Here is a 24,931-nt window from a genome sequence, read left to right on the forward strand (position 1 = left end):
TGTTTTTGAATATGTATGTTTAAATATTTATTTAAACGTGTTTTAATTTATTTAAAAAAATAATTATTAATATTTATTATAAAATTAATTATTAATTTATGTATTTAAAAGAATATTAATTTTTTAAATCTTTCTCTTTAATATTAATATTTAAGATTAATGCATTTAATTTCAATGTTTAATAATTCATTATAGTGTTATTTAAAATGTAAAATATATATAAAGTGTACATATAAATAAACAAACCTAACGATAACTTATTTTTTATATTTGTAGTGTATTTTAGCGTTCGCTTTTTAGCGTGTAACATAACTATTGCTTTGAAGAAGCCTTATTTATTATCGATTGTCTTTTCTGCGCCGCGGTTTACCGGAAATATAAAAGAATAGAATGTGTGCGACAGAAACACAACGGAAGAAAGGGAGAGAGAGAGAAGAAAACTGGCAGAAGCAATTAAAGCGAGCAACTAAGCTTTGCCGTAGGCAGCGGAGAGTAATTCGTTCGTTTCTCCATCGTAATAGCTCTGGCCAAACAGAGAGAGTGGGAATCCTGTCGCAAAAGTTTAATTAAATTCAATCAGCGGTAAACGATGTCCGTATAATATTCAATTGACGATAAACCGCACTCCGCGTTTTGACTTTACCTTGTCGGATGATTAATGCACGAATGTACGAGGAGACGTGAAAAGTTGATTCGCGCGTAATTTGCAAAACAAGTATCAACATGCTACGCCTTCGACGAGACGAAGCAATTTGGAGAAGTGCACGCGTGTTTCAACGTTTGACAGTCGTCGAAGAGCCAAAATCAACAATCGAGATAATACTTGAATATTTCATCCATATTCCCGCGCTACGACGACAAAAACTAACGTTGATTCATGACGCATTACGCTAGCACCCGCGTGAATAAATGAGGATATTTCGGAGGACACGTCCTAGTCGCACGTGCGCTGGTAATTTTTCATTTGCCGCCCACGAGCGAGCGCTACCCGGAGCGACATTTCGCATCTGTAATATTCACGGATCATCACTTTTAAATTCACATTTCGCGGAAACATCAACATCAGCCGGGCGAACCTGACGCGTCGCGTTTTCGAGGATTTCGATTATTAGTTTTTACGCTCGAATCTCCTGGATGTGTATTTCGATCTATTTTTCCCGCGATCGACGTTGTATTAATCGCGCTAATTCGACACCGAGCGAGAAACGTACGATGGCGACGGCGATAATTTCGGATTCAGGACGGTTAATCGACGCGCCCGAAATAATTCGGGATCAATGGCGCTTTAAGGGCGCTCCTCGGAATTTGCCGCGACACCTGGCAAACGCCACTTATCGTTCACCTGCAAGCACGATAAGCCCGCAACGTCACAAGGGAGTTTCTCCATCAACTTGTATTGCGCTAATGCACGAAACGTAGCCCCTCGTCGGTTGATCCCTTGTCAATTTTCGCTTATGACACACGACGCTTGGGAGACGAGATTACCTCCGGTATAACGTTGCATCGCCAATCGAACGAGATGAATTTCCGCCGGTAAAGCTCGACTAAAAGGACCTTTCCCTCTCGCATAAAGGATAAATATTCCTCTCCAAAGAATATTTCCCGACCGAGTTGGCGATCGATGAGGAACGATGGCGCGGCGCTTCCTATAATTATTCCACATTTACGCGCTAAGCTTTTCTCCTTTTCACGGCACGATCATTCATTCAACTTTTGACGACTATCTACGGAAAGGGAAGCATGAGAAAAACCGATTAGGTACGAGGAGATTATATTTACGTCGCAGAAATTACAGATGTATATTGATAAAATTTCGAATTTAAAAGAATGAATAGGAATTATGTGAATATCTCCTTCGTGCGCGGTAAATAAGACTTGTTATAATTATGAAAATTTTAGTCAGATGCGGTAAAATTTATAATCATCGCGCAATAGTTGACGAACATGAGAAAAACTAAATATATATTTTTCAAACGTGCTTTAAAATGCACAAGAGTCTTTTCTCCATCTGGGATCTCCCGCACAATTTCTGTAAAAAAACTCCTTTTAAATTATTAATGAGACGCATTAAAACATGTAAAAAATATATTAGAAATATGTATGCATGTTTCATCCCGTAAATCTTGTACCATTTTGTTAATCCTGTTCCGCGCAGAGAATATGCAACGACGTAATTACATGCGAATATACCAACTGTGCCAACAAGCGCATAAATCCTAAACGAGTTAAGTGGCGAAGTTAGATTGCCCGGCATTCATTGTTTTTTTCGCTGGTGAGCGAAACACACACACACACACGCGCGCGCGCGCGCGCGCGCGCACACACACACATACACATGTACACACGGAAAGAGAGAAAGGGGGAAACTCCGTTTAATGTTAATTCGTAAATCTGCTAATACGCGTCCAGCGGCAAAACTAATTACATCAAGCTATAGAAAGACATCCGGACGAGGGTGAGGGCGGGCTGGCATTTCATTGTGATTGCACGGTCCACAATGCACCGTGAAAATTAACAGACCGCGCTTCAAGTCGCTCGTAGCGGGAAAGCTGAGGTTGAAATGAAGTTTCTCGTCGCTCCGCGCGACGAGAGAATTTCCCCCAAGATGTAGCGAACTATTTTTCACTTTTAAGATACGAGCCATCGAGCGGAAAGAATGGTATGGGACATATTTTTTCACGTTTCAGAGAATAAAAGTATGAAAGAAATTTTTTAATGTAAATAAGTGCTGTGCTTTTTTCCATGTCATTCTTTTATATTATGAGAGAGATAAAAGGATCTCTGAGAGAGACAAGTGTCGACAAGTGTGCGCGCGCGTGTGTGTGTGTGTGTGTTCTGCATTATTCCGGAATAAGCATCTCCTGTTAAAAATGGTACATGACTTATTATTACTTTACATCAATGTTTAATTTGACTGCTCGTATAATAAATAAATTGGATCAAATAATCATTCTTAAATTTTCTAGATATAGATTTGATCAAATAATAATTCTCAGATTTTGAAGACACAGACTAAAGCGATTAAAATTGAAATCTCGGTTGGCTAATTTCAGAAGCGAATTAATACAGTGTATTTAAAAATTGCAAGAAAAAATTTGTGCATATTTTTACAGTTCTATTCTCATAATATTTTATCTTTTATATAAATATATAAGCTTTAACTGTTAAATATTAGAGCTCAAATACATTTTTTAAACTCTTCATTTTTCAGACACCGTATAAATTAAAAATGCAGGCTGACACGTTCTGATATTGAATCAAATTTTGTCAGCTCTAAAAGGGAAAAGATTGATTATTATCAAAAGCTACAGACAGATTACATATTAATCATTTGTTATTTCTTATTAATTCTGTAATATCTTTTTAATTTATGCTTTCATATTTTCAAATGGAATAACTTAATTAATAATTAACTTGTATAATAACAGTTTAGCCAAATATCATTTAGTTTAAAAATATATAATTTAATGATTAAAGATAAAATTGTTATTACAAATTATTTATTAATCAAGTAATCTAATTTATGATAATAATTATTCGCACTGTATATAAAGATAAAAAATTTCATCTAATCATCAAACGATGAAACATGAAATATAAATAGACATCAAATATTAAAATTGTTTCCACAACATTAAATATACGAATATATTAATGATGTTTGCCATGATTGCATAAATAATACTTTATAATATTATATTAAAAAATTACATACTTTTAATCGATAAAAAATTGAAAAGAAACCATGACTGTTTGCTATTTTTACGGCAAGAAAACATTGAAGTTTCTCAAAAGAAGTTTTAGTTTCTTCCATCGAAATCTTTCCATCAAAAACTAAAAAAAAGATGCACTTACCGAATGGCGGAACAATTGCCACGAGAAACAAAACGGCACAAGCGAGCCTCGCGTGGCTCGTACGTTTCTCGATACACATAACGTGATGTCGTTGACACGACATGCGTTGAAACGCTCGTACCGTGTCGCGCGACCGCTCGCGTGGCTCTGAATGTTCCTCGTTAGAGATTTCGCGTTTCAAACGTTCTCTCTCCTTCTCTTTCTCTCTCTCCGTCATCCCTCGGATCCTCATCTCCCGCTTTGCGCGTCGCGGGACCGGCCGGCGGCGGCGCACAGCCCGGATGCTGCGAGCGGTCCAGCGGGACGCCTGCACGATGGCAATTCGTTCTACGACCTCGCCAATCGTCCGCTGTTGGCGCCACTCACCTGAAATCGGGAAAGATGTCATGATTGCACGAGAACCCACGCTCTTATCATAGGGAAACGCTATTACAGATCCCTTCCTTCCTATTAATTCATCGAACAATTCGATTATTAATCGAAGATATTATTAATTTGAATAGTCGAGGAATTCAATAATACTATTATAGACACGGTTGAAAAAAAATTGTGTGCAAGTTATCCGATTTTTATTTTGATTGAAGAGTTTGAAAAGCTTCTTCTTGTTTGATGAACTTTATGTCATTCTATTATTTTTTCGTTTCTATTTTTTTAAACTACGTATCTTTATCATCTGCATCAAGCATGTTTTATTCAAGTTTTCAATTTTAATATATTTTTTAATGTTTAGAGATTTATATGATTCTTATCTAGAATTATTATTCGACGATGTTCATATAATTTCAAAGTTGAAATTTCATAATATTAATAGTACGCATCGTATTTACACAGCGTATTTACACGTCGTATAAATTGAGATTAATACAATTCCGATGAATTTAAATTTGCGTGAATATGCGAAAATAATTTCTTTATATTCCTTATATTCATTTATGACAATGGAAAGAAATGTCGCATTTTTCGAACCTTGAAAACAGATTTCCTTTCGGGCATGATGACATGTACTTGTGGTTTTTATAACATACAATCCGCTCCTACAACGCGCGCGTCCTCATGCGCCGTCGTCCTCATCATCACCGACCCAGCTCCTGTAACTCCCTCGGATATCGATCCTCCGGTACGCGTTCGCGCGTTTCGAACGACGCAAGCTCGAGTTCAAGCCATAGTAGGTAGAGGGATACCTCCCACCCGGCGAAGGTAGTTTATGCTCAGCGCATCCCTCCTCACCCCCGATCGCGTCCTCTTCCTCTTTCTCTGTTTCTCTCTCTCTCTATCCTCCCCTTTTGTCCTCATGAACAGGAGGCACGGCAATCGGGCAAGATGAGCGACCAGGAGGATCTGGATTATTACATCATGTTCCCATCCTTTCCGCCATCTCCGAAGGATCCGACGCTGACCGGGCAGGATCAACGGGAAGAATTTGTGTTTGTGTACGAGGAGGACAAGCGACCGGTCGTGATCTTGCTAGGATGGGCCGGCTGTCAGGACCGATACCTGGCCAAGTATAGCGCGATCTACGAAGAGAAAAGGTATTTCAATTAGTATCTTTAGCTTATGCAAAGAATCGGTCTCGCAAACAAGGACAATCACGAGACGACACGCGATTAGATTCCCAAAAGAAATGGAAATATTCGTACGCCGGACATTATCTTGATAGTATTTCACGTAGTATTTGTATACATAAGAGCGATATCTCTAAATCGTGACGTATAATTGGCGAAAATGATTCAAAAATGAACGAGATGTGTCAAGTCGACGAAATTATTGTAGGTTTCTTCGTAAAATTCTCGTTTTATGAGTGGGGTAAACAGTGATCGATGCGCACCTTTGCAGTTGCATTACGCTGCGTTATACGGCGCCGGTGGAATGCCTGTTTTGGCGCCGGGATAAGATGCCGTACATCGGCAAGCGGTTGCTGCAAGTGATCACCGACAAGCGATTGAACGAGCATCCGATATTCTTCCACGTCTTCAGCAACGGTGGCGCGTTCCTGTATCAGCACGTCAGTCTCGCGATGCAAAAGGCTAACACGTTGTTCAAGGTAGAAAATACAATACGATACAAAAGATTGTTACATATCTTTCCAAGAGAATGTAAAATGACTTGCTGTCATAATATCCCTCTAACTTTTACATGTCATGTTTTCTCACGAGATTGTTGTCGATTATTCTTTGACAACTTTATATCGCTATCATGCTACTTTCAAATAATTAATTAATTAACTGGAAATTACAAATCTGTTAAAATGAAACTTGAAATTAAATGAAGAGCAAAATTTTGTTAGAAATTCGCAAGCTGTACGGATATCAAATTATGCATCTGATGTCTCACACGATATAATAACGTAATATTGATTAATTGACAATATAAAGTATCTCTGATTGTGGAACAGATCAGGGGAGTGATATTCGACAGTGCGCCTGGCGAGAGAAGAATAACGGCTCTTTTCAAGGCAATCAGCGCGATCATCGGTGGTCATCCTCTCACGAATTTGCCGATGTCGTTTGTTCTCACGTTCTTCCTCTCCGTACTCTGGTTCTTCGAGGTAAATGAACGTTTGTTACAAATATGTATCAAAATTATCTATAATTCTCATCGCCTTGCAATGATCTTGAGATTGAGCAGGCAGGTCAAAAATGACAGTTTTTATCCGTTTTACACTCTATCGCAATAAAAATATCGAGTACATTTGTGATGCAATAATGAAAAATGATATATTATATTCATGTATTCGCTTACATGTCAATTTATGATCATCAGGTAATTGCGCAGGCATTCAGTAGATCGCCCATTCCGACAGATCCGATCGCCCTCGCCGAGGAAACCTATTCCTGGCCTCAACTGTTTCTGTATTCCAACAGCGATACCCTGATTCCGGCGTCTGTGAGTTTCGTTCATTTTTACCTCAATAATTCCCTTTTTTGGATTTTTATATTCATTTTTGAATTTAATAAATTTTTTTAATATAAGAGAATACATAAGAAAAAAAAAATGCCTAAAAATTTATTCTTTATTTATATCAAAATTTCGCTCTTGTCAAATACCCTGGCTATAGATACCTAACCTGGATGCAACGAAAAAAATTTTTTGTTGCAAGGAAGATTCGCAAAATCAACGCCATTATTAGCGACAAATTATTCCGGTGATAATAAATTTGAAATTTATTCTTTTATACCTGATATGTTTCACGTATCTGAAATCTGTCGTCAGGACGTCGAGAAGTTCGCTAGCCGGCGAGCTGAACGGGGCGTAAACGTGCAGCTGGTCCTGTTTACCAATTCGCCGCATGTCAAGCACTATGCGACTTACCGGGATGTCTACGTCAACACCGTGTGCAGCTTCATCCACGAATGCCTGATCTCGCCGAGCCAGTCGAGGAGCCTGATGGATATTCGCGATGAGGATCGCGGCTCCCAGAATTACGATGCCCCGAGCCTCACCAAGCGCGTTGTGTTGCCCCATGAGGCCACCAAGCAGAACTAGAAAAATCGAGAGACGCTATTATTAGATAAAATAGTCATCCGCTATGTGGAGTATCGCGCTGGAGGCGGCGCAGGTTTTACAGGTGCAAGGAAGAGAGGATATTTATTAATTACACAATTCTTATATATACATTTTATAAGAAGAATCTATAAAACACGAGTGAAAAGATAAAAGAAATCGCTTGGAATCCGTGATTACGATCTCTTAATTTTCGATTCTTCAAGTTAATTTTTAATCATTAGTAGAATACATCTTTTTATTAAGTTAAAAAAGGAATGGTTGATTATGTAAATGAACTAAACTGAAAAGAGAAATAAAGATTCTCTGAAAAATTTTAAAAGCAATTCCCGTTTTCGAAGATTAAGAGTTGCAAAATTACACGGAATAAATTCCTCGCGATTCTCATTTTATATGATAACGAGGCGATGTCCGAGATGCTGGAAACGGTGCTACGTCTGTTGATGCATAGAGCTATTTTATATGAAGGTGGATTATTATTTTCGAAAAATTATTCAAATGAAAAACGTGAATTTTTCATGAAGCGAGAATGCATACACACACGGTGGCGTAAGATCTTTAAAGTTTTGTTCGTTGTATTTCGACATAAAAATTTAATTAAAATAGAAAGACTTTTATCAATATATTTATTCTCTATTTTGCGATAATGATTAATTTTCGCAACTTGAATATACTCTAATTTCCTGCGATTAATAAAACTTTCGAGACACATAGTGCCGCTATAATTTTCAGCAGATGAGAAACGAGATGCCTAAATTATGTGCACTGTTTGCGGCATCGTGAGCCTTGTCAAAATTCCGTAATTTTTCGCAAAAACCGATACTGCGTCCTCTCTCCTTTGCCTCAGTTTCCTTTACGTTATGCCCGTCCCAGCTTGATTCTTCCTCTTTTTTTCGTCATTTCTTCCGCCACCGCGTGTCCGAGCGATCGTTATTTTAGAAGCTCGTAGACACGAATGCATTATTTTATGCATCTCGCATAACGGTCTGAATAATTGTCCGAATCTTGCTCGTCGGATCAGAATGCGTATTTTTCTTCAATTAAAATGACGCGAGAACGATTCGAAGATTTGAAGAGATTTCTAGAGAAAATCATGCAACGCAATGTTATCGCTTTTTTTCCTACGCAAAGAAAAGAACCCGCACAAAAGAATCAAGCTGGACTTGATTTAGCTTTCGCAATTCACGATCCGAGTACATGATAGTACTTAATCGACTCGGAAAAAAAATAAAGAAATCTTCTTTCGTGTCCTGAATTATAACAGTGATAAAAACTTTCGGGAACCTCGATGCTCGAGAGTATAGTTGTATTAGAATAAATCTCTCGTTAAAATACACATCTCTAAACAAATAATATAAATAATATAAATATATTTTGATCTGTCGATTAGAGTTATATGAATAAAGACTGATAAATACATATAAAGTCTCATTTTCATTTCCTTTTTATGTTGCATATCACAAACTGATAAATTCGCTCCTAGAGTTTATATCGATTATATATATATATATATATATATATATATATATATATATATATATATTTCAGTGTTTTGTTTTTTATTAATTATATCAAATATCAATTTTAATATTTTTTTCATTTAACGTTAAGTTAAAAAGGTTATCAATGCGCAATATCACGATTGACAAACTTACTCATTTTTATCCAAGCATTGCTTGATCCCTAATTTGCTTAGAAGCGAATTGAGTTTCAAGAAATAATTTCTCAAAATTTAGAAAGAACTTAAAGCTCGTCAATTTTGAATGAGAATTAAAATTTTTCGAAATAGTTATTAACTTCTTTTGTCACAACGAATTTAAACTTTTTCTATTCCAAGGAGCAAAATTGTGAAAAGTATAATAGAATTAACGCCTTGAGTGTCTTCATAGAGAAAGCGGAACAACAAAAACAACAAGAAGAGACATTGCCAGAACACGAGGTCAAACTGAAAGGCAAATTAATTGCTCTCTCTACAACAAAGTGGGTACAAGAGAATCCTAAATATTTAAATGCACACATAAATACATGATGATTTTCAACAGCTTGAGAAAATCACATCAAAAAAAATCTAAAAAAACGGCTGAATCTAAGAATCCTGTGTTCCACGATAACAGCAATAAACAATGTTTCGGAAAATATAATTGTACAGACGTTTACGTAAAGTAAAAATTATTATCTTTCATTTATTTTCGCTAAAAGTAATGCACATTCGCTTTTACGCATTAAAAAAAATTTCAGAAATTTATGCGAAACACATCTTGATAGGCAAAAATGTTTGGAACTCTCGCGAAATTTTAAAGCGCACGGCGATCAAACCAAGAGCAATCTGGATTCTCAAGACAATAAATTAAATGAGAATTTTAATCGAAAATCACAAATCAAAGCTACTCAAAATAAAATCAAGACGAAACAATCTAACCAAGAACTCCTGGAAGTAAAACGTGATATTGTATGTTTCTTTCGCTTTATTTGAAAATTACAGTTAAAATATGTGTCTCTTAATTAAGTTCCAAGACAGCACGCTTAATATATTTTTAGCTAAAAAAATATAATTTTAATAGTTACAATAAAATCCTCCAAAAAGCTCTCTTAGTTTATCACAAGAATCAACTAACGTTGATAAGAAAAAATGTTTCCAAAACAGGTTGCGGAGAATATCACGAAGCAGGGTAAAAAATTACGCGCGAATCCCATAAAAAGAATTCCAGCAACGAATAATTTCATTTACGATTTCAATCCATTCGCCAATACCGAGCAATTAAATCCATTAACATCGCGGGCTTGTTTGCGATCTACGAGTAATTTTGAACAAAAATTGCCTTGTGCGAGGACAGGTCTGCGGAATTAATTATACATTCGTGCTCTCTTTGCATCAAAGATATTTCTGTTTAAATTCCTAAATCGATACATCTTATTTGCATAATTGATTAAAATACAGTTTAAAGAATAAAATTTATTTGTAATATTTTAATATTAATTATTTAATTTGTTAATATTTCTTTTTTAAAAAAATATATAATATTATTTGAATTATGAATTTTTTTTACACTATCATTTTTGATATTTATATTCATTAATTATATTAATGTATATAGATATTACGTCATTCGCCAATTCAAATAATAATGTGGAAAATGGAAATTTCGTAAAACGGAAGTCATCTGCTGTCTTGCCGGAATTGAATTCGCGTAATGATTTTGTAAAGGATCATTTGGATTGGAATGTAACGGATTCTACTCAGAATACTTGCTTGCCAATACTTGGCAAAGAGAATTCGGCGAAGACATTGAGCAAACAACTTGACGATGAACGTAAATTATTTTCTTTACATCGAATAATTCTTTTCGCTTCACTTTTATTCATCGTATTGAATCTTAAATTTTAAAGATATATTTTCATCATGTATTCATGTTTACTTCAGACGAGCCAAGTGATATAGATTATGAAGTGGAAAAAGTAAAATCGGCTTGGCAAGCATTACAAGCGAAAAGAAATTGGACAAAGGGTAAAGATTGTATCAGCAGTATTAATACGAAAAAATTGTACGAAACATTGGAAAAGATGACATGCGAAGTCGACAGAATTCAGAAACGCTATATGGATCCCAAAGCAAATCATTATTTGCATAAAAGCGCGACGAATGTCCTTAAGACAGCCAGTAAATCAAGTTTAGAGGAAGAAGCCGAAATTGTGAAAAGTATAATTTTTCCCAAGAGAAAAGCAAAAATCAAATCGGAAATCTCTCATCTGAAAAATTTTGATACCGAAATAATCAATAAAGATATAGCAAAAATACGATTCGATGAAACTGCAGAAAATATTTTGATGAATAAACAGCCGACTAAAAATATATTTTCATCGAAACATATCACGCAAAATCGATCTGTACATACTAACGCATACGGACATAATATTGATAATGATATTGTATCAGCGAATACAATTGCATTAAATGCCTGCGATAAAAAACAAGATATAACTACAGACACAATGAAACTGGCGTTTAAAGACGATGGCAAGACAAGGATGAAGATTAAGTCTTCCATCGAAAAGTATTTGCAAAATTATAGCGATAACATTTGTAAACCGCGCGATATCGAAGAGCAAAAAGAAGAAGAGTGGTTTCAAGATATAAAATCATCGGCAAGCAATATTGCCAACATTCCTGCGAGTCATAATATTGGATCGTATGGACTGTATGAAAATTTCGAGAAATGCGATGACACCTATGATTCGGAAGATTACATGAGCAAAAAGAATAAAAATTTTTCTTGTTCAAATATCACGACCAATACGACGCAAATCGATACGATTCAAGGCAGTAAAAAGATTTGTGATAGTACATTCCTTGAAAATACAGAATCGTATAAGAACGACATACGACCGATGAAATCTATCGGTATTTCGAAACAATCAAATCTAGCAAGTTGCCAAGATAACGCCTTTATTAAGATCGGATTGAATGTTTTAGAAAAAAATTTATCGAAAGACAAATTGTCGCAAATATTGCAATCGGAATACTTGAAAAAGAATTTGTCTCTATAACTTGTGTAATGTGTCTGCCACGTCTAATGACATAGAAATCTTTCATATTTTACTGCTTTTAAAAATATTTTTAAATTACATTTTAAATTTTGTAATTTTCATCATTTCATAAAGTTCCTATGTTAAATTATTCTTTAAATAATATATAAATGTGAAAGAATTAAAATTGTTTTTTATATGTACAGTCTTATGTTTTATAGAATATACATTTTATATCCTAACACACTGCGAAATTAAAATTATACACTCTTATCAGAACATATCACAAAATGCTTTCTGCTAATTCTTAATTGATAGAATACATGTATAAATTAAAATGCATAATTAGTTTCATAAATATGTGTATATATAAGCGTATCTGCCATATATATTTCTCAATTAATTATTCAAATCAACTTTGTTCCATTCATCAAACTATGGCACTATTTATCAAAATCACACTTCAAAAAATGATAAGATTTAATATTAATATAAATAAAGCACCTTGATATGTTTCCAATTCTCCAATGCGCCATAACCAAACGCACCGCATCAACTTCTTGTAATCATTCATCGTTGCAAGACTAAGAATCGTTTACAATTCTTAATGCAAACATGCATTTTCGCATATCTTCAACAAATACTTGACTATTTCTCTTTCTTTAATGCATAATGTTCGATTGAGAGCATATCACAACACTGGAAGTGCCGAGCTGTGGCTTTGGTATATTATAGCCCCGGTGAAATTGATCGCTGCCGCTAGCACGAAAACTGGCATCCACCAACCATGCGAGGCAGTCACTAATTCAGCCGTCAATGGGCCGCACAGAATTCCAGGTATTGTTGCCTACAAATGCAAAATATAGATAATGCAGGCAATTATCTGCGTTACAATTGATGTGTAATATAGATAAAGGAAAATAATGCTTACAATTGTATTTGAAACTGCAAATGTAACCCCCGCATGATTCGGAGCTATATCTGCGTGATTACTTAGGTGTCCGGCAGAATTGCATGCACAAAGGCCCATAGATATCGAAACAAAGCTATAAAAAAATGTTTATATAATCTACATTATGTAAAAATCTTATTGGGAAAAAATGTTCAATATTCCGACTAAAACATGTGATAAATAACAATGTTTTAATTTTTTACATACACGACTGCTGCAAGTAGATCATCTACAGCACAGAAAGCTAATAAGAATGCTCCAGGTCCTATTAGGCCTATATTAGTCATCAATCTTCTAACGGATAAAACGGACCATCTCTTTTGTATCAAAGTATCAGCGCTATGGCCAGCAACTATAAAAAAAATATATATTTTCTTTAAAAATTCTTTAAAAATATTTAAAATTGGAGGATACATTAGAGGAAAAATTTGATACTCACCAATGCCAACAAGAGAATTGACAATGTAAGGAAGCGCTGTCAAACTGATGCTCTCTTTGTTTGCAGATAAGTTTCTTGCCAAATACGTCGGCAGCCATTGCATTATTATATAATTACTCCAGTTCATTGCAAAGTGTGCTATGTATAAAGCCCACAATGGCCAATGAGCAATGAACTCGGTCCAACGTAAACTTCTATTTTGAGCTACCTGTTAATTATTATATATAAATACAGAATTTAAATTTGAACATTATTAAATATGAAAAAAGGGTATTTACCTTAGGAACAAATAATGGTATCTCATCTTGAGAGTTAGTCTCTTGATATAGCACCAACCATAATAAAGTCCATAAAATACCTATAGTTCCAAATAAGTAAAATCCAGTTTGCCATGCCAAGCGCGGACATATCTATAAAAAGAAAAGTTATACAATATATAAAATATATAATTTCATTAAATATAAAATATATATAAAAAGTATGATTTTACTTACAACAGATGCGACCACCTGGCCGACAGAACCAGCAGCTACAAGATATCCAAAAGCACGCGACCTCTCCTCTACAGGAACATTATGTGCAAATAAGTGAAATATCACAGGTAGACCTGTAAATAACACAATATTAAATCTTGTTACAAAGAATCATGCTATTTTGCATTAACTTCTCTCAACCTTACCTAGGCCTTCTCCAAGACCTAAAACCACCCTGCAGACAATGAGTAACGGTACCGACTGTGCTAGCAACGGCGTGACTACTGTGCTAATGGACCACAACAAAACCGCCAACATGAGTACCGTTTTGCAGCCAAAACGATTCGCTGTACTTGCACCAATGATCTTGAAAAACAAAATGACATGCATTAATATATGTACATTTTCCAGCAGCGATATAAAGATACAGATTGACCTACTTGACTAGTGAAATATCCAAAGGCGAACGCGGACAGTATCCATCCCTGCCAGTACAGGTTCCACTTGAACTCGTCAGTCATGAGGACGATGGCGATGGGCATGATGACCCTGTCCGCGGCGTTTATGAAATTCGCGGCTGAACAGAGTGCCACGATGCGCGAAGTGCGCGGTAACATCCGGAATTTGGCCATTTTCGCTCTACGTATTCGTGCTCCTTTCGAATCGATCCGCTTCAACGATCACCACTGGCGATCACATCGCATGTATTCGGTTCAATTTCCATTCGATTACGCTCTCGTGACGCAAATTAATCAAGTACGCGTAGACGAAAAACGAAAAACATAAGGGAATAGGGATTCACTGTCTCGGCGCAGAAAGAATTCTAACCTTCGTGCGAAAACGAAAAACCGTTTCACGATGACGTGTCTGTAACAGGTGAAAAGGTCGAGATAGACGAAATCGCGACGACGCGCACGTCTTGCACCGATAAACGCGTCGCGTTAACGTTAAGAATCACAATTGAATGTCATATTAGCGCGAGGATACAACGAGATGAGAGTATCGCGTAAATTTGACACGGTTCGACGTGTCAACACACTTGCACGGCACGACACACGCCACGAAGCAACACCTGTCATCTCGTCACAGATGGCGCCGCGATGTCACCTGTATTTGCGCCACTTTGGAATTTAATTCGCATCACCTGTGCCGAATCATGCTCCCCTAATATCGCAAATATAGCAAATATTTGAATTCGCAACTTACTTCAACTCGCTTTACCTCTTGTCGATTCATATTCTCCTGATAATCTATCCGCTCCTGATTCTTAGAGAACATGTATGTAATTTGTTCCGGAATTTTCATCGATAATTATAATCGACTTTTTGTTATCCGCATCTGTTAAAAGTTAATTAATTAGAAATTAATATAATATTTATATGAAACGAAATTGTATCTTAAAATTCGCGTCACATATCGGGATTGTCTTACCTCTACTCATTTACCGTCATGTTCTTCTAATATCGAGAAGCTAGCTACTGAAAACTATTTCAGTTTGGGTAACCTCTGCGGAATTATGTTCTCCGGAAGAGCGCGAAATTCGAATCGGAATTTTAGTTCACCGCTTGCCTCTTATACCTCTTGCCGAAACATATTCTCCTAATAACTTTTTACAATCTATATGACGAAGATGCCGAAAGAGGCCATATTCCAGCTTTCATTGTTCCTGTTTAAGATTTATTCTGCAAGCAAATAATTAGTTGTTAGATGATTAGATGTGATTATATTAATTAAACTGTCAAGTATTTTTAATAAATTACAAGTAAGAATAGAAAGTGATAATTACTACATATTGCTGCATTAAACGATTGTAGCGAGACAAATTAATGATCTATTGTCCAATTATATTGTTTAAAAAGGTATAAACGTAATGTATGCATATATCTATGTATAAGTTGAAGCACAGTCTAATATGTTGTCTAGTATATCTAATGCTGTATATCAAGAATGTATACATAATTGTAAATTTTACTCTAAAGTTTAGAGCAAAATTTCTATTTTGAGATATAATAATATTCATAGCTCATATAATCGGTATATCTGGAAAATATTACGACACTCATACACACATTATATCTTAATGATCCGAAAATATTTGTTACGGTAATTATATAATTTCACAAAACAGAGTTTTTTTTATATTCTTTCTTCCTTAAAAATATATAACTTTAACATTTAAAATATATATATAAATATTTTTGATATGTAGAAAAGGAGAGGAGAGAATAAAATATAGAGATTATAATTAAAATATCTTAATAAACTTTTACTCTATAATTATCAAGATATAACAATAATTCTTTTTTACACATTTTTAATAAAATTCTTATTTGAAATAGGCCTAATTATTGTATAAAAATGAAATCGAATTGCTACGGTATCAAATCGTAGAAATCGAAATTTTTTTTCAAACAATGACCGTCTTGGATGACTAAATTCTTGTACACGTGCGAAGCGTATTATTTACAATCAGTTTTCAATTAATCTAAGCGGAAGGCAGATGCTCTCCCTCTGGGCGGAATCCATTTTCGTCGGCGACATAGTTGACGGTGTACCTAACATTAGTGGCCGGGTCGACATAGGAGAAGCTACCGCGGACGGCGAGGCTCTGATTCTCCTGACCGGCATTCACCAGTTGGGCGGATTCATGATGGACATGGCCATCGGAAAGCTCATAACCGAACTGATATCCATCAAGACCAATGTTGTCCGACGGAGTTTCCTTCACGACTACTGTCTGATCGTAAGGAGGAGCCGCAACGGCGATGGCTACGAGAGCGCAGAGAACGATGATCTGATTAAAGAGAAAAGAACATTTTAATATTACTAATTGTCAATTAATAAGAATCTGTTAAAATTCGCTTAATTAGTTATTCGTGACTGTTATGAAAAGCGACTAGTTCCAAATAGATTGCAAGTATAATATTTTGATGTTCTCATAAACCGATTCACGATAATGATCTCTTTATAAGTTACGATAAATTTTCATGGAAACGAAAATTGGACTCAATGAAATTATTCAATTATTACGCAATTTTCAAGCCCCAAAATATACGCACTGTTTTCATGTTGATGATAGGTGCGGCTGCTCTTCTTGTATCAAGGAGGAGACTGGTGTGGATAGCCGAAATCAGCAGCGATTTTATAGCGTTTCTCCTACTGCTTTGACCGGGCCTGTTCACCTCTCACCTTCCTTCCCCTATTTATATGGCTAATTAGCACGTGTATCAACTATAACCAAAATATCGATCTTCTTGAAAATTGTCCATCCACAAGTGATCTGAAAATATCTATTTTGTAGAGAAAATTGCAAAATTTTTCATTACAAATATTGTCAATATAAAAAATATAATTATTATATATCGAAAATCCACAAATGTTGACACATTCTTAGCTATTTCGAAACAAATCAATTATAAAAACAAGATTAAGCAATTTCATTCGAAAGTTGTGGCATATTTTAAAATAAATTAATAGATTAATATTAATAGATATAATATTAATAGATATACAATTATTAGTTATATATCTATAACGTTTATTACACAAAGTTTGTTAACAGTTTGATTAGTAAGAGAGCAGAAAAAAATTTTACTTTTCTCAAGAATATTTACTTGAAAGATCATCATTAATTATTAATGCAACCTTTATAATATATAGCTTTGCACAAATCAAGGAATTCTCTCTCTCACAAATCAATACATCCTTGGTCTATAAAATAGTGACAAGAGAATTTATATTTAATTATAGATTAAGATTTATCTCGTCCCCTATTAGCGAAATTTTATACCGCCCTCGAAAAGCGCTATTCACCGAAATCTTGAAAGCAATAATAACGTATTTAGAAATAATGTATTTTTAATTTTCGATACGATAAACTACTTATTTGACCTATTCATATTTTTTTTCGTAGAATATCTTATTACGAAATCTACCAGTAATGTAATGGTAGATAGTATTATTTTAAAAATTTTAGTCGAAAATTATCAACAGATTATATTAAAAATGCTTGGAAAATACGTTATTAAAGCACTCTTATAAATACAATATATATGAACAAAAGAAATTAGTAATAAATTGAAAACATTTGTAATTAAAAAATGTTTAACGGTAGAAATAATAATTTATTAAAACATTTCTTTATATAATTGTTTTATATAAACAATTTTTTTGTTAAACATTTTTGTTAAACATTTTTTAATTACAAATGTTTTCAATTTATTACTAATTTCTTTTGTTCATATATATATTGTACTTATAAGATATATTGTACTTATAAGTGCTTTAATAACGTATTTTCCAAGCATTTTTAATATAATCTGTTGATAATTTTCGACTAAAATTTTAAAAACAATACTATCTATATATATACTATTATCTATCTATATATATATATATATATATATATATATATATATATATATATATATATACAAGGTGTCCCAAAACTCATAATCAATCTTTCAAAGACAGATTCCTGGAATCATTTGGAGACGATTTTTCCTCAGCAAAAATGTCGATGAAGGCCATCATTTTTTGCATGTTCCTGATTTTTGTCATCATATATCTTTGCAATTAAGCCTTAAATTAAAACTCAACTAAAGTAAACTTTATTTAAAATTAATCGAAGAATGTGGTTTTGTTAATATTTTATTTCTACAAAGCTTACGAAAAACTCCTTATTTCTAATCACTTATAATTCGAAAATTATTAGTGCCTCGACATTTTCGTTGAGGAAAAATCGTCTTCAGATGATCCCATGTCATAATTTTATCATAATCCGTACAGGGAATTATAAATGTATAAAATAAACGTGGAATATGTAACGTAACAGATAAAAAGTTATTTAAAAATGTTTTGGAGAACGTTGAGAATAAAAGCTATTTTCAATATCAATCTTTGAAATTTACGCAAAAATTAAAAGCATTAGAGCAATTAAATATTTCAAGCTATGTGATACGAATGCAACAGACAAACAATTCAAGAAAGTCTATAAATCCATATAATAATTTATTTTTTAAAGATATGGTCTTGTTTTCTGTAACCTTTGATATTATTCTTTAATGAGTTATAATTAAAAAAATAAATCTATGTAATTAAAATATGTAAAATATGTTATATTATACTCCACATATTTAAATTATTTTATTATATTGATTTTTTATCTCCCATATAAAATATTATATATTATACTATATCGAAAATATTCTCTATAACATATTCAATTATATATATTTTCATATATATATTTCACATAGATACATACATACATACACACACACATATATATACATATATACATATATATATATATATATATATATATATATATATATTTATTTATTTATTTATTGCATAATATTGTATATAGATCATATGATAATAAATAATATTTAGATACATTCATATATTTTTATTAATTTATCAAAGAATACAGATACATATTATTTTGTAACATATGTACATATGTATATTGCATAATTTTTTAAGTAAATTAATCGGATCAATTAAAGATCATTTGTTTCAAACATCTATTAACCTGCTTTATTCTCTATTTTGTTAAGAATTATTTATCCATTAACAAAATCAGAATAACATGTTGGAAATGGAGGAATCATGGAGTAAATTTTGAACGAAGAAAATTATGCAAAAATGAATTTATTTTAAAACTAAGTCTGTGTCATGAAATAACTATGATCGAAGAAATTCAAAGAGGAAGTTTGAATTTCTTCGAACATAGAAACGAGATTGAATTGCGAAAGAATTCGATATTTGCAGCTAAGGTTCTCGCTAACAATAAGATTTAGACAGACGGCAAATGTTCGCCCTGCGGCTGGAATCCATTTTCGTCGGCGACGTAGTTGACGGTGTACCTAACATTAGTGACCGGGTCGACATAGGAGAAGCTACCGCGGACGACGAGGCTCTCATTCTCGTGACCGGCATTCACCAGTTGGGCGGATTCTTGATGGGAATGGCCATCGGAAAGCTCATAACCGAAGTTATATCCATCGATGCCGATATTGTCCAGAGGCGTCTCCTTCACGACCACAGTCTGGCTATCAGCTGGCTGCGCAGGTTTTGCGAGGACGACAGCGATGACGGCAACAAAGACAAGGATCTAAAGTATAATAAAATAATTTAGGATAACTTATTAAATGATTCCGATTTATTAATAATAAAATATTTTAGTGTATATATCCCAATATATATTTTATTAGAACTTTCGATTACTTTTATTTTAGACTTCTTTCTAATATTTTTCTTTTTTTATGAGTTTCAGATATTTGAAATTTCATAAAAACAAAAATTTTGAACTATATATATATAAATAACTATATGTTATGTTTGTACATAGATAAATATCTTATAATTAATAATTTTTATTAATATTAATTACGTATAAAATAGATTTAAGTAAATACAAAATAAAAAACATGTATTGTCTTATTTAAGTGGATCCAAAATAAGCCGTAATTTAAACGATAATTGTGATAATCTCTAAATTTTCTAATATCTGCAAGATATTTTGTTTTTTCTCATAAAAAAGAGTGATAATGCTTCTTAATTAATTTTAACGCGTCGTATGAATACGTAATGCCTCATGATTATTTCATAATCCTTAAAACTTGAACGAGCGAAAGTTTTTGAGGACTGTCACCACACCCAGTAAAAGATTCACGTTTATTCCTCGAAAAATTCATGGAGAATTTGAAAACTTTCCGATCGATCTACTGAGCGATCGCGTAAACACTTTTTGTCTCCTGGAGAATCATTATTGATTATCGAAAAACACGCACCAGCTTCATGATTGATAGTTTTACGATCTCTCTCTTCTTCTCTTGAGGACAATGATGATCTGAGACGAGCTCACTATAGACTGGTCCAATATACAGCTGATGGAGAATATATATAGCCCGAATTGGGATGGGAATTACGCCCTACCCAATCATTGATGGCATCATTGATGGCATTGCCAAAATTTTCATATCCATATGTCGAAATCCGTAAATGACCAGCCATGCAAGCCGGTGATGGCACAACATGTTGTGCGGTTGAAAATGTCAGGTAGGAATGTTTGAGGGACGGATGCCGAGAGATGCTACACGCGGTTTCATCCGTGTGTGAACAAGTCGATAACTAATTCTTTATTCGATTTAATTACTTATTGCCCTAAGGGATTTCGATTAAACAACGTCTATTAAAAGTTACGAAAGATTTATAGTAATTAAGCTTTATCGTGTAATGTCGATTTTGAATAGCATTTATAATATAAAAGAATTATCTATTGAAATGCGCGCGCGGTTGTATTAGTCTAAATATGTACTAAGTAATTCGAAAGCTAATACCAATCTCGAAGCAATTTTAAATGCACTTTGAGGGATAAAATGCACTTTAAGTTTCTTTAAAGGTTACACGTAAATCCCTTTCCTCTTAATCCGGTGGTCTTTTATAATGTTTTTTTTCATTACGCAATACATAGATGATCCTAATGCAGACATTAACACACAAACATATGGCGATGTATTAGGCTAACTAACTAAATTCTATGGATCGAAGTGGATAATCCATCATACATGGATCTTGTTGCATCATAAGATACGTCAGAGTCAGCTGACAGCGAAACATTTCATTCAACAAGAATAAAAATCAAAAGAAAAATCGTAGACGTATAAACTCATAAATAATTATTGAAAGAATCTTTTTTTAAATTCATAAATACGCGACTAATATATTAATACGCATTTATTTCTTTTTGTAATTGATTGGAAATAAATATGTTTAATATGTCTATTATTTATTTGAAATTCATTTTATAACAGATTTTTTTAAAATTTCTTAATAATCCGTTGCACAAAGAGAAAAAAAATTTTTTTCTAGAATAATTTAGACATATATGTAAATATATTCCGAAATTAAAATTATATTAATAAATATTTATAGATGCATCTGATTATGTAACTATAAATACAGCTCAATGATCTAGTGACATATTTTGGTATTTAAAGAATTCCGATTTTATAATAAAGACGATAAATTTTTTCCAAAATTAGAAAAACAGGTTATGATATAATAATCCCGGATCTAGCTAAGAGAGTGTCGTTTTCTAAAGAATTCTACTCTGAAGGTGATGTCTTTTTAATAGACAAATGCCATAAAATCTCAAAATTGTAAAAATTTGTCATTAAACATAAGTTATTTTTTATTATCAGTTGTCATTAAACATAAGTTATTTTTTATTATCATGTGCACATTAAATAATAATGATTTTATATTTTTTTTATTTTCTCCTCATTTATTCACTGATTCACAAATAGCTATAAAACTTAAGTAGCCGAATCTGCCAACCAAGATTCTATCTAATAAAAATTCCAAACGATTTGATCTGTCTCTGCAGTCTTCATCTTTCATTTGAACGGTAGCACACGAGCAATCTCATTGACTGACATAAATTATCATCAAGTAATGAGAGAGGAATAACGCGTGCCTATTGAGCTTTGAAAAGAAAGTGTACTGTTATATAAGCAAGTGGCTTATGCTAATGATCGAGACGCAGTGACAGAAAGAGAGAAAGAAAAAGAGGCACATTACAGAGAGTAAAAATCTTCTTCGTGGGTGGATAAAAGATGCCACGTATCTCTCTACATCTTTACATCCATAAAAAAGCTATATAGATTTATATATTTTGTATACATACGTATTATTAAAAATCAAATTACTATTATTATTCCTCTAAATTATTAAAAACGAAATTACTATTATTATCATTGCAAACATATTATTGAAATTATTCACTTTCTCCGCGCAACAAATCTATTTTTGTTTGTATATCTATACAATAATAATTATGTATGCATAGCATGCATAATTATTATTATATAATATATCATTATGTTATCATCGCACAAAGATTCTATCAAACTTTCTAATACATCTATCTATGATCAAGAAACTACATGTCGCGTTATGTCACATGCAAATGTAACGTTGAATATACCGCTACATTATATTAGAGTGCATAGAGAGTATCTCCCGTGATTACATTTATAATTAATAACATGATGTGAATTTATGCCACAGGCAAAGTTATGACCGATTTCTGTAAATCAATTAATATTCAAGAGACATTATCGTTAAATTATATACTATCAACACGTTAGTCCACTTTACTAAAGAAGATTAACATTAATATTTCTGACAACTCCGGCTCTATATAATTTATATAATTTCTCACATTTTACTTAGAAAATTTAAAGGATTTCTTCTCGAAGAAGAAACGTTTTATTTGACAATTATCATTAAAAAAATTCTATACAATGTAAAAGATATACATAAATTATACAAAATAAATAAGTTATACAATTATTAAATAAATAAATTATACAAAATAAATAAATTATATAATGTAAATGGAGAAAATATAACTCATCTACGTAACTTTTAATTATACTGTGGCAAAATTTTTAAACAAAAATAACTTTCGAATTTACGAAAGACCATTAAAATTGAAATCGAGGTTTCTAAGATACCCCATGTGTAGCACATTAGATAACTAGCCGAGTTAGTGTATCGTTAGAGAGATTGTGATTCTATCTTTTTAAGCATAGAGCGTATTTTTAAGGCAAAAAGTATAATCAATTGTGCGTCAAGAAGGAGAACAGCGGGATATAGAGAAGATGCCCGATCATTTCGAACGAACAGATGCGAGCCGTTTATCTTGCGTCGACGTTACGCAAAGATTTTCAACGCTACTTACGTTGCCGAGTTGACACTTGACCCTATCATCCAACGCTAACAATAATTCGGTTGACGCGGCTTGTATTAATATAATTATATAATTTCAATATAAAATTATTCCTATATACACACCATGAGACATTCTCTCGAAATTTAAATTTAAATATAATTTTGCAATTAATGGATGCGAAAAATTATTTAGACGAGCGAATAGAGATATCAAACATAGAGATGCCTCGTCGCTTTTTCTATAATAAATGGAAAAATGTCAAACGTATAAGACAATTCATAAAATTTATGTTTGCAACATTGTATCGAGAAAATTGCCTATTCGTGAGAATAAGCAATACTTATATAGGCGTGTGACAGCTTTACGACCGTGAAATTATGGATATCGCGATTTGACACAGGGTTCCCGCGAAATGATTGTCGATCCTGCTGGGAAAAACATGAACGGAGAAGGTACGTGCGGGAGGATGCGCGCGACGTCGCTTTTCAACGAGGAACTCGAGCTAGGAATTTCGCAAGAATCCTGTTGGACCGCGTACGCGAGGTCGTCGCCATTGCCAGCTCTAAAAGGCGCGTTTCTTGCGTAATATCACCGTTGTGGCACGATGGCACGGATCCTAAATGCCACTATGCTGTCGACAAACAAACGGGCCCGTGGACGCGCTTACATTAAACGACAGCGAAGTCGTCGCCGCGCGATTCTGATTCTATCAGATGCTTCGATGGTGAATGATCTGTAGCTGATACAGCATTGAATTTTCCATAAAACAAAAATAGACAAAAATGTAGAATTCTTAATCAGTACCTTTCTATAAATTTTATCTCTATAAATTTCTCTATAAATATATAAATAAAATTCTCTATAAATTTTATCTCTTTCCTTAATAATTAATATTGAGTGTCTCGTTTGTTCTTTTTAATTTTGAATTAAAATTCCGAAAAGCAAAGTTTCTTCAAACTTGAGGATACGTAATAAAATTTATTATTTTAAATTTTGACTATAATAAACACAATCTTGAATTTTTATCATTTCTATAATTTAAAAATTCACGCCGTAGCAAAGCAAGCTTCTCTCTCAATCGCGTCTGACCATTTCTATTGCAAACTACTGACTTTGTGCACTGAGTGTGGCTTATGAATTACGTATCCTTCGTATATCCTGCTGCGTACATACAAGTCGATTGACTTACCTCGCGATGGACCACATGATGGTTACGTGTCGAAGGTGCGAATCGGGCATTTTATGTACACGCAACACGAATGATTATCGATGATATCCTCATAATTCACGCGAGATTTCCTCGCGGATAATGTAGCCAGATAAGATAATTATACCAGCAGGATGTGACCTCCTATAGAGATACGCAGAGAGGTTGCTTAAAGGTGGCAGTAAATAGTAGCTGGCACCGCGAAAGGTGAGCCTTTCGATAAAAGAAGATC

General features: G+C 33.6%; 5 protein-coding genes across 8 annotated transcripts in view; 1 reads left to right on the top strand and 4 right to left on the bottom strand.

The window, feature by feature from the left end:
* LOC105254296 overlaps positions 1–5,175 on the bottom strand; it is a 19,689-nt gene extending 14,514 nt beyond the window's left edge. For all 3 annotated transcript variants that reach the window (XR_003123309.1, XM_025412156.1, XM_011262861.3), the window contains exons 1-2: positions 4,822–5,175; positions 3,856–4,221 (exon numbers count right to left, since the gene is read on the bottom strand). Coding sequence is in view for 2 of the 3 variants with exons in the window: in XM_025412156.1 (XP_025267941.1) it covers positions 3,856–4,087 (232 nt within the window). In the remaining variant the exon portion in view is untranslated. The remainder of the gene's footprint in view (positions 1–3,855; positions 4,222–4,821) is intronic.
* Positions 1–8,769, top strand: part of LOC105254297 (transmembrane protein 53) — a 23,341-nt gene extending 14,572 nt beyond the window's left edge. For both annotated transcript variants that reach the window (XM_011262863.3, XM_011262864.3), the window contains exons 2-6: positions 5,155–5,384; positions 5,689–5,896; positions 6,248–6,400; positions 6,616–6,738; positions 7,066–8,769. In XM_011262863.3, coding sequence (XP_011261165.1) covers positions 5,155–5,384; positions 5,689–5,896; positions 6,248–6,400; positions 6,616–6,738; positions 7,066–7,338 — 987 coding nt within the window. In that variant the 3' untranslated portion in view covers positions 7,339–8,769. The remainder of the gene's footprint in view (positions 1–5,154; positions 5,385–5,688; positions 5,897–6,247; positions 6,401–6,615; positions 6,739–7,065) is intronic.
* On the bottom strand, positions 7,207–15,074 carry LOC105254300 (sodium-dependent phosphate transport protein 1, chloroplastic). Its single transcript, XM_025412201.1, has 9 exons — positions 14,185–15,074; positions 13,951–14,110; positions 13,766–13,878; positions 13,550–13,681; positions 13,272–13,479; positions 13,040–13,184; positions 12,812–12,926; positions 12,385–12,727; positions 7,207–7,334 (listed from the first exon to the last, which is right to left on the bottom strand). Exons 1-8 carry the CDS (start codon positions 14,374–14,376, stop codon positions 12,572–12,574), a joined length of 1,221 nt encoding a protein of 406 aa, XP_025267986.1. The 5' UTR covers positions 14,377–15,074; the 3' UTR covers positions 7,207–7,334; positions 12,385–12,571.
* A 980-nt stretch (positions 15,075–16,054) lies between these two features.
* Positions 16,055–16,955, bottom strand: LOC105254301 (flexible cuticle protein 12). Its single transcript, XM_011262871.2, has 2 exons — positions 16,804–16,955; positions 16,055–16,538 (listed from the first exon to the last, which is right to left on the bottom strand). Exons 1-2 carry the CDS (start codon positions 16,810–16,812, stop codon positions 16,230–16,232), a joined length of 318 nt encoding a protein of 105 aa, XP_011261173.1. The 5' UTR covers positions 16,813–16,955; the 3' UTR covers positions 16,055–16,229.
* Positions 16,956–19,234: 2,279 nt separating this feature from the next.
* On the bottom strand, positions 19,235–20,730 carry LOC105254302 (flexible cuticle protein 12). The gene is made up of 2 exons (XM_011262872.3): positions 20,545–20,730; positions 19,235–19,865 (listed from the first exon to the last, which is right to left on the bottom strand). The coding sequence occupies exons 1-2, from the start codon at positions 20,551–20,553 to the stop codon at positions 19,548–19,550; spliced, it is 327 nt and encodes a 108-aa protein (XP_011261174.1). The 5' UTR covers positions 20,554–20,730; the 3' UTR covers positions 19,235–19,547.
* Positions 20,731–24,931: the final 4,201 nt, after the last annotated feature.

Source organism: Camponotus floridanus, unplaced genomic scaffold (genome assembly GCF_003227725.1).
Source record: "Camponotus floridanus strain SB8 unplaced genomic scaffold, Cflo_v7.5 scaffold1, whole genome shotgun sequence".
Taxonomy (NCBI): Eukaryota; Metazoa; Arthropoda; class Insecta; order Hymenoptera; family Formicidae; genus Camponotus; species Camponotus floridanus.